General features: G+C 39.2%; 2 protein-coding genes across 5 annotated transcripts; one reads left to right on the top strand and one right to left on the bottom strand.

Annotated features, from left to right (window-relative positions):
• The first annotated feature begins 938 nt into the window (after positions 1 to 938).
• Positions 939 to 10,939, top strand: LOC109951258 (potassium voltage-gated channel subfamily G member 4-like). Of its 4 annotated transcripts, none has more exons than XM_020585644.1 (3): positions 939 to 1,401; positions 3,349 to 4,200; positions 8,315 to 10,939. In XM_020585644.1, exons 2-3 carry the CDS (start codon positions 3,442 to 3,444, stop codon positions 9,155 to 9,157), a joined length of 1,602 nt encoding a protein of 533 aa, XP_020441300.1. In that variant the 5' UTR covers positions 939 to 1,401; positions 3,349 to 3,441; the 3' UTR covers positions 9,158 to 10,939. The 4 variants fall into 4 exon arrangements, with proteins under 4 accessions (XP_020441300.1, XP_020441299.1, XP_020441302.1 ...); XM_020585643.1 differs by having other exon boundaries at positions 2,771 to 4,200; XM_020585646.1 differs by lacking the exon at positions 939 to 1,401 and adding an exon at positions 2,501 to 2,888.
• A 2,820-nt stretch (positions 10,940 to 13,759) lies between these two features.
• LOC109951255 (C-C motif chemokine 17-like) lies at positions 13,760 to 16,050 on the bottom strand. Its single transcript, XM_020585638.1, has 3 exons — positions 15,895 to 16,050; positions 15,676 to 15,802; positions 13,760 to 14,098 (listed from the first exon to the last, which is right to left on the bottom strand). The coding sequence occupies exons 1-3, from the start codon at positions 15,956 to 15,958 to the stop codon at positions 13,987 to 13,989; spliced, it is 303 nt and encodes a 100-aa protein (XP_020441294.1). The 5' UTR covers positions 15,959 to 16,050; the 3' UTR covers positions 13,760 to 13,986.
• Positions 16,051 to 16,637: the final 587 nt, after the last annotated feature.

Here is a 16,637-nt window from a genome sequence, read left to right as displayed (position 1 = left end):
AGTCTAGACCATGAATTTCATGTTTTCACATTGAAGTAGTAGCTTGGATTTGGAGATTTGGAAAACAAAGAAGTAATATTAGAAACAAGAGGAGGCATTGTTGTGAGTTTATGAACTATAATTCAAATAAATGAAGGATGATAGTTATACTGTGACATAAAAAAAAGGAAAAAAGTGAGAATCCCCGTTGTCAAAGAAGCAAAGACATGAAGAAATGGACACAAGACGATGATAAATGTTCTGGCCTTTCCTTGATGAGAGACAAATATTTTCAGAATGATGCTGAAGCTGCCTGTTTTCTGGTGGACATGTAATTTAGCATAACAGGTAAAGTTAACAAGTTAAATGCATGTTTTAGTTTGATAGCTTTAGCTAGAACATGCCCACTGCTGAGTAAGTGAGCTGCCTTTAGTTTTTGCTTGGTCTAGTCAACTGCATTTGTTTTCCAAGTGCACAATTTGTCCTACATTATCAGTAGCTGCCGTGAACCACCTGTAAAGGCTGTTTAACACAATGTATGAGAGCTTTATTGAGCGTTACAATGTGTAACTCTGCCACTAGATGTGATTGAATGTCACACACTGCACCTTTAATTTTTTATTTTTTTAAGCAAACTGATGCTGCTTTTTAAGACCTTTCTTCGACTCCACTGTATCTGACTCCCCCAGCTAGAACATTACAATGCTGCTGTTTTTACTTTCACTTTAGAGGACTGAATCTTACTTCACCTTGAGTAAGCTATCAATTACACATTAACCTTTAGGTAAGTAAATACTGGTTCCACAGTAATCCACAGTGGAACTGCCCTTACTGTCTTGTTTTTACAGTGTAGAATAAGAGCGAGCCAGAGATGGGAAGGGAAATAGAGGGAAGGCGGAGGGTGAAAAGTGGAGGAGGAGGAGGAGGAGGAGGAGGAGGATGATGGTCTTGCTGTCAAACACAGATGAAAATACAACAGCAGGTATCAGGAGGACACTCCCGTTAGATAACAGCATTTATTCTCTCCTCGGGACCAATGGAAACGGAGCGCCGAGCTGAGGACGGAGAAAACACGGGCTACTAATTTAATTCCCTCCAACTGAACACAGCTGCCTGAGAGGCGACGTCTGCTGCAGACCAGTGATAGTGAACAGACACACAGCGACCCTGCAAACTTCAGAGTGGATCTATGAACTGTATTAATACCCCGACTGCTGCTGTTCATCGGGCTGATCTCTGAGCGTCTGTCTCTGGCGCTACCAGTCGATGCTCAGATTAATAATAAGAGCAATTATGCAGACGGAGATTGGCTTGAGTCTTAATTAGTGAGAAGCATCTTCAATATAGCACCTACTGAGAAAATGCACAGGACAAATAACAGAGACATTTAAGAGCTGAAGCAGCCCACCTGCGCCTCTTAAGGTTAGTGATTGCTTTTTAACTGGGGCTTTTCACTTTTATTACATAGGGAACAATAGCTTCATTTAGCTACTACACTGAAGTATCCTGCAGTATAAAGCAACTTTAACTCGCTACAGGATTTTAATTTAGGCCTACCTTTATTTAACTAGGTAGAAGTCGTGCTGAGACTAAAATCTCTTTTTCAAGCATAAGAGCATTAGTAATAAAACAGCATAAACAGGCTGACACAACTGACATACGGGGCATCCAGTTGCACGCAATTTATTTTCATTCTTGTTTCCAGTTATGTCTCATAGGCTAAAGGAAAGCTTCATTTTATTGTCCATTGGTTGTCATTCTGAGGAATTACACAGCCTTAAAATGATTTATAATGATGCACACATCTTGTCAAAAACGTTTTCAAAAAACAAAATAGGCAACTGCAGAATCTAAACAATTACAAGGTTGTAACTGGGTTAATTGGGTTAATGTTTTATATTACCATGCATTTAAAACGTAGAGGCCAGTTTGGGGATGTTTTATCTGACATGCAACTAATACTGAACATCAAATACAGGATATGCTGGAGATGTACTAGCAATGTGCACAATATATCCATCATCTTAATAACATAATAGTTTGAAGGTTGGTAGGTGGGCTTGTTAAAGTTATACCAAAAAAGACAGTAGATGTAGAATATAATGTGTGTGAAAGATTTTTCAGATACATTTGGAAGCCTATTTTGCTTAATGTAACAACTACATCATTTTATGTTTTGATGATTTATTTTAGCTTATGGTGAAAAATAACAATACCACACAGTAAATACTCTCTCACAAGTAAAGGTCCTGTATTCATAATTATATTTATTTACAAAATTATTGGAGGCAAACTGTAATTAAAGAATAAAAATTAAGACATAGAATGCCCCTGTCATAGTAAAATATTAGTTGAGTAATGTAATAGCTGCTATTCAGTAAGTAAATATTAGTAATAAGAAGCAGTTACTGAATAAAAACATTACATTTGATAGAGGTAAACATCACACAGAGGCACTTACAAATTTATCACTAGGTGGAGAAATTATAATTCAAGTTAGTGTATATGGTTATGTGCTAAATTTACAATATTGTGCTTGACAAGTATTTCATTCCAAAGGGTTCAAAACAAACAAACAAACAAACAAAGCAGCATACAGGCAGAGTGAGAGATTTGTGCATATTTGTGCAATTTTACTACAATTCAAAATAAAGGGTTGTTTCACCAAATTGAAAACCAAAATAGCATCTCTAATGGTGCTCTGGAGGGATGAAGCTGTCTCAGTGGTTTTTTTGGCTGGTGTCAGACATTTTAACCTTTCTGGGTCGTTCACACCATGATGTCTCAACAGAGCTGATGAGATTTGCTGAGGTCACGCAGCAGTTGAGCATCATCAGAGTCACATGAATCAAGGCATGAACTGGTGTGAAGAGGCAGAGAAATGCCAGGTTTAGAAGTGGAGTGGAAAGGTAGTTTTTCTCTGTGACTTTTCTTTTTTATTGAACAATTTCAAGAGCACATGTTACAAAACAGCATGTACACATAAGAAAGCTGGCAGTCAAATCCAGTACGAGAGTGGATGTGGTCTGATTGTATTGTATGTATGAGTCATTCAATTAAAAAAAAAACTGCAGGTGTATTGTTAGTAAAAATAAATAAATAATTAAGACAGCTGAATACTTCATGGCTCAGTTTTAGGTTTCAGTTGCTTGTTGTTGACTTTTGTTAAGGCCTTTGAAGGGTTTGGACAGTTTTCAATTTGCCAAAATGTAACATGTACAGACTGTACAGCAGTGGACCCAGGACAGAGCCTTGTGGTGCTCCATATGAAATGTTGGTTCTTGTTGAGAATCTTTGAACTGCTTTTACAGAACAATACATTTTCATAAGGACTTGATGTTAATTATTTGTTTTGTTTTGTGATCATAGTTTATTGGCTTCTCTGTGGACACCCCCGCATAGCTTCCTGTCAGCTGGACATACAAATACCGATTTCATCCAGTCAAACATCTTTCAGCCAGCATGCCCATCATCAGCAATGCCAACCATGACTTCAGCACCTACTCCATCAGCAGTGACGACAGCAGCCTCGACCGCTTCTTTACTGAGATCCCAGAGACTGAGACCATCAAGGGTGTGTACTTCCAGCGTGCCCAGCTGCTTCATGACCCTAAGACCTCGTATGTAGTCGACCACACCCTGCAGGTTCTCATTAATGTTGGGGGCAACCGCTATACCTTCCCTTGGAGCACCCTGGAGCAATTTCCCCAAAGTCGACTGGGACGCCTTCGTTTCTGCACCACCCCTGAAGAGATCGCCCGACTCTGTGATGACTACGATGAGACATGCCAGGAGTACTTCTTTGACCGAAACCCAACAGCCTTTCGAGTCATCCTCAATTTCCTGGCTGCAGGAAAACTACGTCTGCTTCGGGAACTGTGTGCTGTGTCACTCTATGATGAGCTCGACTACTGGGGTGTGGACCCAGGTCACATGGAACGTTGTTGCCGTCGGCGCATGATCACTCGTGTGGAAGAAGTGGCCGAGCGAGAGCGTAAGGAAGAGGAGTGGCGGCAGAAGAGGATGATGCTGAAGAAAAGTTCCACAGAGGCTGAAAAAGGCTATCGCAGACTGATCTGGCTGCTGCGGGAAGTGGTAGAGAATCCTCACTCAGGGTTGGCTGGGAAGATGTTCGCTTTTCTCTCTGTCATCATGGTACTGGTCACCGTCATCAGTCTGTGCATCAGTACCATGCCAGAACTCAGAAGTGAAGAGACCAAGGTGAGTATGAAGCTAAGAAATCTCTGACACTCACACTGTGCTGTTTAGAGAGGCAAAGAAATTTCACATTTGCGTTTTTTCCTGAATGTTTTCTAACATTTATATGTGGTGCAGCAGTGAAAAAAGAATTATGAGAAATCATTTCAGTCAGGCAAAACTTATCTGGTGCTTTGTACACCTGCCACCCACCTTGACCATCTCCCAGCACCTCTGGTGCCATTCATAAACGGAGCGCTTAACTCATTCTAAACAACATTGCTTCAGAACATAATTCATCCAAAGATGACCTTTGTTGTCATAGTGAAATTGGGAACACAATGTAGTTCTATCTAAACACAATTTCTAAGAGACAGGATTGGACAAACACACTGTATACTACCAGCGCCAACTGTCAAACACAGTTAGCGACTAGCTGGTGAAGAAAGTGGAACATTTAACAGCTAAAGAGCCAGATATTTCTCTCAGTTAGTGAAGACCAAAAGCTAAAAGAAGACTGAATATGTAAATGGACTACAAATGAATAATAATGTTTCTCTGTGTCAGCTGGATGTGTAAATAGGCAACTTGCTATTTGCCTTATCAACTTCATATTGTGGTAATTTGCCAGTGTTATATCTACAGGCTGTTGCTGTACTCCCAAATGGCCAAAAAGAAAAAAATGAATACATTTTAGAAAGAAGGTTCCTTCACATTTAAACATTCCTGAATAACCACCTGAGTCACATTTATTGAAAAGTCACAGTGGCAGTCTCATCATCGTGGCATAAGTCTGAACTGACTGCTGCCAGGTTACCGTAACATTGTGCATAGGATGTAGGATTTGAATATTTCTTACTGTAGTCTCTCCTAGTACAGTAACAGTAGTAGTAAAGTACAATAAGCCACTACCGTAAACAGTAATGACCCCCCCCGCACCCTGAATTCAGTGCAATAAATCTTTCAGCAGTCTTTCAGTCTGTTTTGCCGACACAAAGACATGTCTGATTTCATTTGAATAGTCTGAAGAATAAAACTAAATAACATTTTTTAAACAAGAGAAAACATTCAAAAATAATTCAGTCATGCAGCATGAGAAATAACCACAGTCAAGAATATAATTAAGGCTGCTTCATATTAAATAAAATAACCAATAATAAAACATTTTAAAAGTCAAGATTCAGCAGGTGAATTAAAATAAAATACATATTAATCAAAATAACTAAACTGATACTAAACTCCTCAAATGAATAACTTATAAATGAGTCTTAAAAATGTATTTACTACATACAGTGTGCGATGTTAACTCAGTGCTCCTTACCATGTTCACACATATGAATCCAAAATGCTGGGCAAGCATGGTACATGCTACCAAGATGTCTGTTTGCCCTCTACACCAGATGTGGAGAGAAAATGTAGAGTTCATTAAACCTGTGAAACTGATGCGCAGACGATGAGATGCATGCGTGCTGCATTAATTAAAGTATTTTTGTATATCTGCAGATCTGTTTGATGATCTACTGTATCAAATCAAGGCATTTGTTAAGCATACAATCACAACATACATCCATGCAGCACACACATATACCCTACAGCAGGGTCTGTGGAAGCCAGACATACGTAAACAGTAAAATATGTAGTAAGCTCTCAACATGTCGACAGGAAGGAACTTCCGATCAAGTTCATCTGCTATTCCTGAATATTATTTCTATCACAAATAATCAATTTATTTCCTGGAGTTGTATAAGAACTCTAGATTTAAAGTAACAATGTTACCATCTAATGAAACCTGCCTTTCACCCTCTTTTTCTCAGTAAACATAAAAGAACCCATGAAGAAAAGCCTGTGATTAACAAGATTGTAATTTTTTTTTGTTTCTCTAGACTTTTAGTGACACCCGCTCCCCAGTCGAAGGTCTATGTTCCTTTTCTCTGTCATCAGTCAACTATCTGACATGGAAATAGATTTTTTCCTACATTATGATGGATTCTCCACAGTTCAACAAACACTTTTTAACATGAAGCTTCAAAGAAATATTATGTTGTGTATTTTAAACCAAAAACTATTTAAATGCTGTGTAGTTGTACTAACAACACTGTTTTTCAGCCACATGAAATGATGTTATGAAAAACTGGGCGGGCGTGACAGAGAATACAATATGATGATATGAGTAAGTGGCTTGTTTTCAGAGACAAAACCAGAGGTAGTTATTTGAATTACTACCTTGCCAAAACAAAAAACACAATATAGTGCATTTCCCTGGTGAAAACAGTTATATGAAAGAGTGGCTGCACTGATTTTAAGAAAACCAAGGGATGTTTTTAACAAAGACACTGTGAGCTTTTTAGAATTCTGGACCCAGACGCTGAAACCAAACAGCAAGGTCTGAGAGTGTTTTTTCAGATTTAATGCAAGGTTCCGAGCATTACAACAGAAGCACCAGGTGGGTACACAAAACACTGAAAGTAACAAAGCCTTGAATCCAACAGAGGCTTTCTTCAGCAAAGTCTTTCTCCAAAGGTACAGTACACTGCAAACACAAGAAAATGACCTTAGACAAAAGCACAGCAGCAGAAAACTTGTACAGCGAGGTAACATGAACTTAGAAAAATGGCAGAAACATGAATTGATTTTGACCTAGAAGTCTTGATGCAGGGAAAGCAGAGACTGGCAAGTGAATAATGATGAATCATGACTTGCTGTATGTGCAGACAGGGAAATGAGCAGAGGAGCAACAGGTGAGGAGGGCGGATGCACACAGCAACAGCAGGAAAACAAACCACTCATTACAAAACTACAAAAGAAAGGATTTAAAATCATGCAGCAGAAGTATTTTTTGTGAGAAACTGTTGCTTAAATTGATCACATTTGGCTCCTTTTAATGGAAAATGTAAGTGTGACTTTATTTTAACTATATACAAAAAGAAAAAAGGTCTCTAGTCTATATATAAGTCTATAATATGAAAGTTCTGACCTTTTTAAAAATTGATTTCATTCTTCTTCTTTTATTCATTTTTTTATTTAATCTTTTTTAAACACATTTTCTTCAGATTATCCTTAAGAATACATGCTATAACATGCATATCTACACTCACCAGCCCCTTTATTAGGTACACCTGTACAATTGCATATAATTCACTGCGACACTTCCACCTTAACATCTGTGTTTATGAAGCTCAGAATGTTTCAGTTTTCAGTGAAATTGTCATTGACATTGTATTCAGAGGTGTCTTTATATTTGTGTCCTCTCCAGCTACATGAGAGGGTCAGAATATTAGAAATACTTCTGAATATAATATAGTCCAGTACAACACCATCTTTAACTATGACCTCAATAATAAACTTAATTGAATTTATACATTTATGACAGTTTCACCAAAAACTGAAACAGATGTTAAGGCGGAAGTGTTGCACTGAATGGCATACAATTGTACAGATGTGTCTAATAAAGTGGCCAGTGAGTGTATCTACACTGTATACATATTTGTATTTCATATTAATCTAAATCGGACTTTATAAAATTCAGTGGATGTTTTTTAAAAAGGCAGAAATGGGAGAGCCCTAGAAGCCTGATGGCTAGCATGCATGGAACATGACCTCAGTGTTTACAGTTCATTTCCAACTGGAGACCACTGATTATTGACAGGTTATAAGCCATCAATATGAACATTTGGGTTGCCAGGTTATGGAAAATCCTCCTCTAGCACTTAGCTTGTCTAATTAGTTTTTGAGACCTATGTACTGGCAAACAGTACAGAAGGAGACGTTTGGACTAAAATCCATTTATAAAGTACTTAGTAACATTTACACCTGCATACTTTATGGATTACTGTAGTACATTTTAGTAATGAGTTATTAACATTTGTAGGTGACTAACTTTTACTGATGGTTTATTAAAATTTGAGAAACCCATTATAAATGGCTTGGAGACATTTGAATCGGCATTGGACAGCTTATTAGATGGTGAGCAAGGTGGCACCCTATGTTAATGACGTCCTGACATTTTTACCTGCAGAGTTTCCACAACCAGGCAATGCAACACTGACTAACTGTACTAGCTGACTGAGGTTCATGTCTAAAATTGGTGGAGTTTAAAGTTGCTCTGTATATTTTCACCTCTGTGTCCCTGTGTCTGCAGGGCGAGTGCTCCCAGAGGTGTCACAACATGTTTGTGGTGGAGTCCATCTGTGTGGCCTGGTTCACCTTGGAGTTTGCACTGCGATTTTTCAATGCTCAGAGCAAACTAGCCTTTGCTCGTGGCCCCCTCAACATCATCGATGCCATCGCCATCCTGCCATACTACGTGTCCCTGGTAGTCAACGTCAGAGATGAGACACAGGAAGAAGTCATCATGGGTGCTGGAAGAGGCTATCTGGACAAACTGAGTCTGATCCTGCGCCTGCTGCGGGCCCTGCGGATCTTGTATGTCATGCGGCTGGCTCGCCACTCTCTGGGCCTGCAGACGTTAGGACTGACCATGCAGCGCAGCATCAGGGAGTTTGGCTTGCTGTTGTTGTTTGTCTGTGTGGCTGTGACCCTCTTCTCACCTCTGGTCCATCTAGCGGAGAGCGAACTCGCGCCATTTGCTGCCACACACCCGCACCACAGCTTCAGCAGCATTCCAGCATCTTATTGGTGGGCCATCATCTCTATGACCACAGTGGGCTACGGCGACATGGTGCCGCGCAGCATTCCTGGACAGGTAGTGGCACTGACCAGCATCCTGAGCGGTATCCTCATCATGGCGTTCCCTGCCACCTCCATCTTTCACACCTTCTCCCGCTCCTATCAGGAGCTTAAACAGGAGTATGAACAGCTGTGGAAGGAGGAGAGAGGTGAGGAAATAGCTGCTGAGTCAGAAGAGAGTTGGTCCAAGGTTGATTTGTCACCAGATGAGTTGATGCCTGCCGCCAAGCAAGAGGATGACAGATTGATGTCAAGCAAGAGTCATCAATCCACACTTCCATCTACTGCTTTCTAATGGACCCCAGCAGTCAGACACATTTACTCAGTAACTGTTAAACATGGTGGCCCATTACTGCATACTCCTATATACTGTTCAGACTCCAAAGGACTGTTACTGTATAAAGCAGACACTATACTAGACTTCGCATTTCTATTAATTCTGTGTTATCAGCTCCAACATCAATACATAAAGCTTTCAGCACACTCTAGTACTCAACGGGGTAGATAAGTACAAAAACGTTGGCAAGAGTACAGTAAAATATCAGCAGTGAAAGACAGCAACTACAAGCTCAGAGCAAAAGTCAAACCACAAACATCTCCTGAATGTGGTTGTTTCATGTCACAGATTGTTGAATTTTGGATGTTGGGTGGTCCTTAAATGCACCAACAAGGAGAGTGGAGAAAACCAAGGGGCAATAACTTCAACACACACACGTAAGAGAAATGATGATGAAACCTTCACTGTGATAGATTAAACAGCACAAGCACATTTCATGTCTCTGAAAAATTGATTTTACAGTCATTTTCCAGTAATCCAAGGCCACTTGGAAAGTAAGAGAGTGAAACATATAGTATGCTGTGAAAATTCACCAGTAGTGGTGCCTAAGATGTGTATTTAATGGGCTAAAATGCAATGCAACCACTTTGGTCTTTTTACGTGCAGACTGATCTCTTTGTACTTTCATATGTCTGTAGCTTCTTAAGTCTCTGTTTGTCAAACATCCAGGCATTTTAAAAACTTTTAACCATATTTGCTTTGAGTAAGTGAGATGCTGAGATAATGCTGCTTTATTGTCTGATTGGTTTCTTCATTCAAAATACACATTATGCACATTGTGCTCTACCCAGAGGTTGTATTACTGTGGCTCCCTACTGCAGCAGCACTACAAAGAAAGATTGATTCCAACCTCTAAGATTTCTGGATGACACTGCATGACTGAAAAAGGTTTATTAAGACTAATAAAGTGCCAATTGTCAAAGACAAATGGGCCATTAGACGTCACTTCACTGTGTTTCTAAGTGAAAGTTCATATGTAAAGCTTGATTTATGGTTGTGCGTTGAATCTACATAGAGCCTGTGCTGTAGGCTACAGAAGTGGTCTACAGCGGTGGGAGCATTTATACTTGTGTGCTGGTATGTCTGTGTCGCCCTGCGATTACACTGCCAGAACGTTAGCTGGCAGTGGTGTTTCTGTGCCACTGTGTTGCATTTCTTCAGCACTTACTAACAGTGACAACTGAAACTGAACGGGTCATGTTGAACAGTGGTTACTTTTACTGAAATTGCTGCAGCACAGATAATTACATTTCTGCAGAGGTGCATGTCAGGCTACGTCGTAGGGTATGAGGTTATACATTACCCACATTGTACCTACAGCATAGATTCAACACAGAACCATAAATCAAGCTTCAGCAGTCTGAGCCAGACTAATCAGTCTTCCAGTGATACAGTCATGTAAAATTCCCTTTTTGTTAGTCTATTCACTGCAGCTCAGCACAGAAACACTGCCTGGTGAACACAAAGAGGGAATTCAGTGCTAAATATGAACTTCTGATTAACTTCCTAATGCACTAAACTGGAAGTGAAATAATGGCCAATATGAACGGGGGAATGATAACGGCAAGCAAACACCGTGTCAGTGTTCATATGGACACCTGACTATTGTTACAGAGACATGAAAAAATGTGAAGCTATCTTTACATGACGGTAAAAACTTCCCCCATGGACCTTCAGAATAAAACAGGAGGCAGGACAGATAGTGTAAAGGAAGCACAATTTATTGGTTTTACCTAGTAAATAAAAGTACTGCTTAATAAGATGTACTGTGTCTTTTCTTGTACTTTGCACATAACACAATGAATTCGACACAGGCGTCTCATAAATATGTTTCCGCCACCTTTAAAAGGCCCGCACTCCTCGTACATAGGACCTCCAGACTAAAAGATATATGGTGTGTCGCTTTGTGATGATTTTGTGCCTTTTAATCACCATTTTGTGTCTTTGTATTGTCATCGTGCATCTCAATGCCATCACTGTGGGCCTTTTAAATGAGCTCAATAACCTGTGCCAGTAGGCCCGATCAGTGATCCATCCATGATCAGACATTATGCCAGTCCAATCTGAATGGTAACTAAAGTTAAAGTTACACACACACACACACACACACTTCATACACACACAGAGGCAGTCTAAATTGACGCACATAGCCTGGTTTCCAAAGAGCCCACCTGTCTGCCCACCTGCCTATCCAGGAAATACCTATGAAGGCCACATACCTAGAACACATTTCTGATTGGTTCCAGCTAGTGGGCGATAGTTGACTGATGTTTTACAAAACCTGACTTAACTTCTCTCTTTTGTCACTCACTGACTCTTTGCATTGAGTGAGTGACCTCTTGATCAAGACACTGGTATTGTCTTATGCTATTGTCTGATTTGGTTAATAAATTACAGAAAGGCTACCTGAGAGCCTCCTTACTGATTTCAACAACAGCAGTGTGTGTATCCTTGAACTCTAACAACATGTTGAATAGATTGTCATCCTTACAAAACATTTGAAAAACTGATTTCTCTGATTGGAAACCTCATTGTTTCCATCCATGTTTACTACAGAAGCTTGTGAGTTTGCTCTTCACTGTCTTTGCTGACACACATTGTGTTTATATATATATATTTATATATAATATAATGGTAGACCACCCCCTGGAACAAATAATTCGTCTGACTATTCCCATTTCAGAAATATTAATGCAGACTTATCTCACTCCGTCTTTTGATACATTTGAAACCAACTAAACTCTCCTCACACCGACATCTGTTGTTATTATTGACTGTGTTTGGTTTTTGAACACACAGATGGAACGTTTTGAAGAGCCTCTTTCTGTCTCTACAGATCTTCTCCAAATGGAGCTGCTGGCACGAGCGCTTTCTCTCAAACTACAAACAATGGAAACAGTGAAAAGCCCAGCAATCACTTGTTCTTCTCCCCCACCACTGCTTGTTTTCCTCCACCCTGCACCGCCTGCTGTCCTCAGGAAGGAGGCCCCAACACAGACTCTTTCAAACATCAACACAGGATGCTTAAACGTAGCATTAAGGAAATTATATTATTGATCTGCATGTGTTCATAAACAGCCTAAGATGAGTTGACCATCAATAAATACAACCAGGTTTAGAGGGAAGAGTAAACCAGCACCAAGTAACACATTATAAACATTAGCTTTAACATTGTGAATTTCAGGTAACCCTATGACTCACACACATCAGCCACATCAACAAAAATATTTGAGAGCCACTGGATTTTTACATAGGACACAATACACAATTTTATTTGTTGACTGTCTCCACCGACTGAGCCAGACTTGGACAGAATGGCTCCAACTTGGTTTCATCAACAGCAGGTCCAGATGCTGGGTGGCATGAAAGAGGAAAGGTGGGGATAGAAGAGCAGACAAAAAAAAACAAAAACAGAAAAAGTAGAACATGCATGTATTGCTTGGAGCAATTTTATTTAAAGTCAACCAGATTTGTCAGAAACGCTGATTTGAAGAAGGGGTTAATTATGGAATCCTAATAAAATGTTCAAGAATGCAGGCTGCTCATATTAATCAGTGCATTTAAAGGCCAGTCCACAACAGTGTAAAACACCTTGTGTTGGTGAAATTGGACATGCAATGATTTTTCACATTCCAGTACAACAGTTTGTCCACTCTGAGCATAAGAACATGAACATGACTAGCTCAGTTATATTGTGTACAAAAGTTTTTTTCTGCTGATAAATGTCTGCTCTACCTCCTGAGCCACAGCTGCTTCATCTGAAGCATCTGATCACAAACTGATTTCCAATAAAGGGGTGTCGGTTCATGAAAGAGTTTCACAAAGAATACTCTTCCTCCAGGCAGCCTCCTCACACCTCACAGCTGGAATAAGAGCTTTGGCACGTCCTTCCAGATGTCGGACAAGAACGACTTCTGGGTCGAGCAGGGACTGAGCAGTGATCAAATAAAGGAATTAGGATTTTCCCACTATGTGTCTGTTGTTCACATTTAACTCCTCCCAATGTCCACAAATAAAAAAATACAACTTTAAGACTTTGTTTAATTTAATGGACCTTTGACTAAAGAAAACATATTAAGAAAAGAGCATAGTGTAGGGGAACCCTGCTGCTGTTAATGGTGCATCAGGACAACACATTTTCATGACGTACACTGTCGTACGGAAACGTCTGCACCAACAGCTCCTGCATCAGCTAGATAACGTTTTGATATTATTATCATTAGGTTACAGTGCTGCTGATACTACTGTAATGTGTTGTATTTCTACCCCTGCAGACTTTACTTTTGGATTTCAACACAGATGCTCACTTACATCAACCTTTACATAATTATGGAAATGTTCAAATTTGCACAGATATTTGCATGGAAACCAAAACACAGACACTGTACTAGTCATTTTTCTAACTCAAGATACTGAAAACTAATAAAGTGCTGTAGAAGTATCAAACAGACTCAGTGTCTCACTCAGTATTTGCTCAGCGGCATCTGATACTTGACTCACGACCTCCAAGAGAGCAGGACACACAAATACAAAATTAAAGCTTTTATTCAGAAAGGGGCCGTCCCTCTTGTAGGGATTGTAAAAAGGCTGTACATTTAAAATATTCCTCTGTAAACACTGACAATATAAAAATAAGGCACAACTATCTCACATACATGCATGCACTGCAGCAGTTCATTATCATCACTCAATAACAGACATGCACATTTCATTAATGAAAGAATATAATTCACATGTAATTTTATAAACACAATGAAACAGCATAATCACTGTTTCGTTGGTGGTTCTTAACACTTTATTTGGTTGAGTAAGGCAGTTTGCTTTCTTTTCTCCAGCATCGTCTTCACCTCGGTCAAGCAGGGATTCTTACAAAACTTTCGATTTGTCACAGTTGTGATTCTGTAAGAAACAAAATAACACAGACATTACTACAAAGCAGCTAATACCAGCTGTGGTAAAAGAAACAAAGATCCACTAAAGGTGAAAGTCCGGCCATCAAAATATAACTTAAGTAATCATACAAAGGTATTAGCACCACATATAATCACAATCACTGTCACATGTCTAGTATGGAAGGTGTCTTTTGTAATGTTGAACCCACAGAGAATTAGTACCCAAATCTGCAGTTCACCTCAGCTTCACTGAGGTTTTAGCTGCTTTCAGCTCATTGTTTTGGTTTTGTAGGCCACAGCTTTTCTTTATGATTCACTCTCATTGCCCTGTTATTTTCAGTTGTATCAGGCAGCTGTTTTCACAGAAAATAAAGTTATAAAAAGCCACTGTATGTTATCTAGCATGAGCAGACATACGCTGTCAGAGACTACTGTAGCAGCTAAAGAGCCAGATATTGTTAGTAGAGACCAAACCAGAGGTAAAAGAACAGTGATTGTTGGTCTTACAGTAAATTGATCACACAGACACAAATATAACTAGCACTGAATGTTGCCATTTGTCTGCTGCACATGTAAATAAGCAACTGTTTACTAACATGTTAGTCATATCATTAGCAGGCGATACCGTCACCGTTGTATTTACAGCTGTTTTCTGCGAATAAGCCATCTAATGCAGGCTAAAAGTACCAAAAGTGCTCATTATGCAGCTGTTTGGCTCTTGCTGCATTATGGGCTTCTATACTGTTGGTCCGTAAAAGTGTGAGAAGCAGTGGATAAAAACTATGTTTCCATCTGAAATGTAGTGAAGCAGAACAATAACGTAGCAGAAGTACAGCACAGCAGAAAATGGAAATAATGAAGTACCTTTTTACAATCCTTAAGTAAATGTACAGAGTTATTTTCTATGGTGTGACACCAGAGAATCAGTGAGTGAACAGCTCCCCCTAGTGGAGAGACTGCAAACTACTAAACATGAAATTTAAAGTTGATGTGTCATTAGGTGATTTGCATCTAAACACTGCTGTAGTAATAAACAGTGGAAGAGGAAAGTACACTTACTCAAGTACTCCAGGATCGGTGCTTTGCTTAAGTATGTTATACATTACATTTCCTTCATTTTATCTGATTTGCTGTATATTTATACTGCTATACACATAGATTTACATTTAAAACATATGAAACCTCAGAATATGATACTGATTAATACATGATATAGAGTAGTTCAATTTATTTCATTTATATATACCTTTAAATAGCTTGTTTCGTTTAAAAAGCATCAATACTTTTCAATTAATATAAAAAATAAACATGTAAAACAAACAATAACAGTAAACAAAAACAAACCAAAACTTTTACATCACCTACATAACACAGATAAACCTACACATAGTATTTCTGAGGATATTTGCTGCTAATACTATATAAATATTTTAACAGCTTTTATTTGTAAAGGAGTATTTCACCCATTTTTTTCTAAGTAAAGGACCTGACAAAAAGGTAAATTTCAATTTGTCTCATTGTTGTAAAAACCTTTTGAATGCAAAGTCCTTGCAGTAACATTAAGCATTAACTTTATATACTTACACAATTGCCTCGAGTTTGCAGTGGCCAGGGCTCCTCCTCATCTGTTTGATCTTGGTTACAGGAACTCTTGCTTTATTGTATGAGTTACAACACATTTCCTGACGCCACACTTCTATTCCGACCTGACCTGTAAACACATAAATACACACACTGAATATTGTGTTTGCTAAATGCAGTTTAAATTCACATCTGTCAGAGAAATCAAGCAAAGTTACTGACCTTCAGAGCTGTGAAACAGGAAGCAGGTCAGAGTCATAAGTGCGAGAGCCGCCAGGGTTTTCATGGTTGCAGAGACAAAGACAGATGTTCTTCTTCTGTTTGGATGGAAGCCTTTAATGTTCAGGACTGATCTGTGTTGGAGACCTGCTCTGAGCTCCCTTTATATACATCCGATTGCTCCATTACATCTTGCACTTAGTCGGACAAGTTCTTAAGAACTGGATGGTGGTTTCCCTCCTGTTCCCTCCCCTTCTCTTTTCTCTGTCACAAGCGCTATTTTCTGCTCTACACAGAAAAGTTTGTAACGTAAAACAAAAAGCCTTACAGAGAATAAGATGTGGGATTTACCTTCTTGGGACATTACTGCCAAACTGAAAGATTTTCATTTGCAACCAGACACTCGGTTCATTCTGTTTATTAACTGATTAATTTGATATTTAGAAGACTGTCAGTTTGTACAGGCAGAACTCATCCCTTCATCCCAATTTATAGTGAAGATGCCTTGTTCTGTTCACACATCCACTGATGGGCATATTTTCCCACAAGTCCCGTGATAAACTCTCAACTTACTTTTAATTAAAACATCCAAATTAAGAACCAGCTTTATTTACCTGGAGTGATGAATGATGACTGACATTGTCTGATCAGTGACACTGAGCAGCCACTACAGAGCTTTCTGTTGTGAATGCTGTTTAAGCTTCAGCATTTTAACATTGTGTCAGAGACCATGTTGATGACATATT

This window comes from Monopterus albus, unplaced genomic scaffold (assembly GCF_001952655.1).
Source record: "Monopterus albus unplaced genomic scaffold, M_albus_1.0 scaffold372.1, whole genome shotgun sequence".
Classification (NCBI taxonomy): Eukaryota; Metazoa; Chordata; class Actinopteri; order Synbranchiformes; family Synbranchidae; genus Monopterus; species Monopterus albus.
Note: the sequence above shows the minus strand (reverse complement) of the source record. Positions and strands in the feature narration are given on the sequence as shown.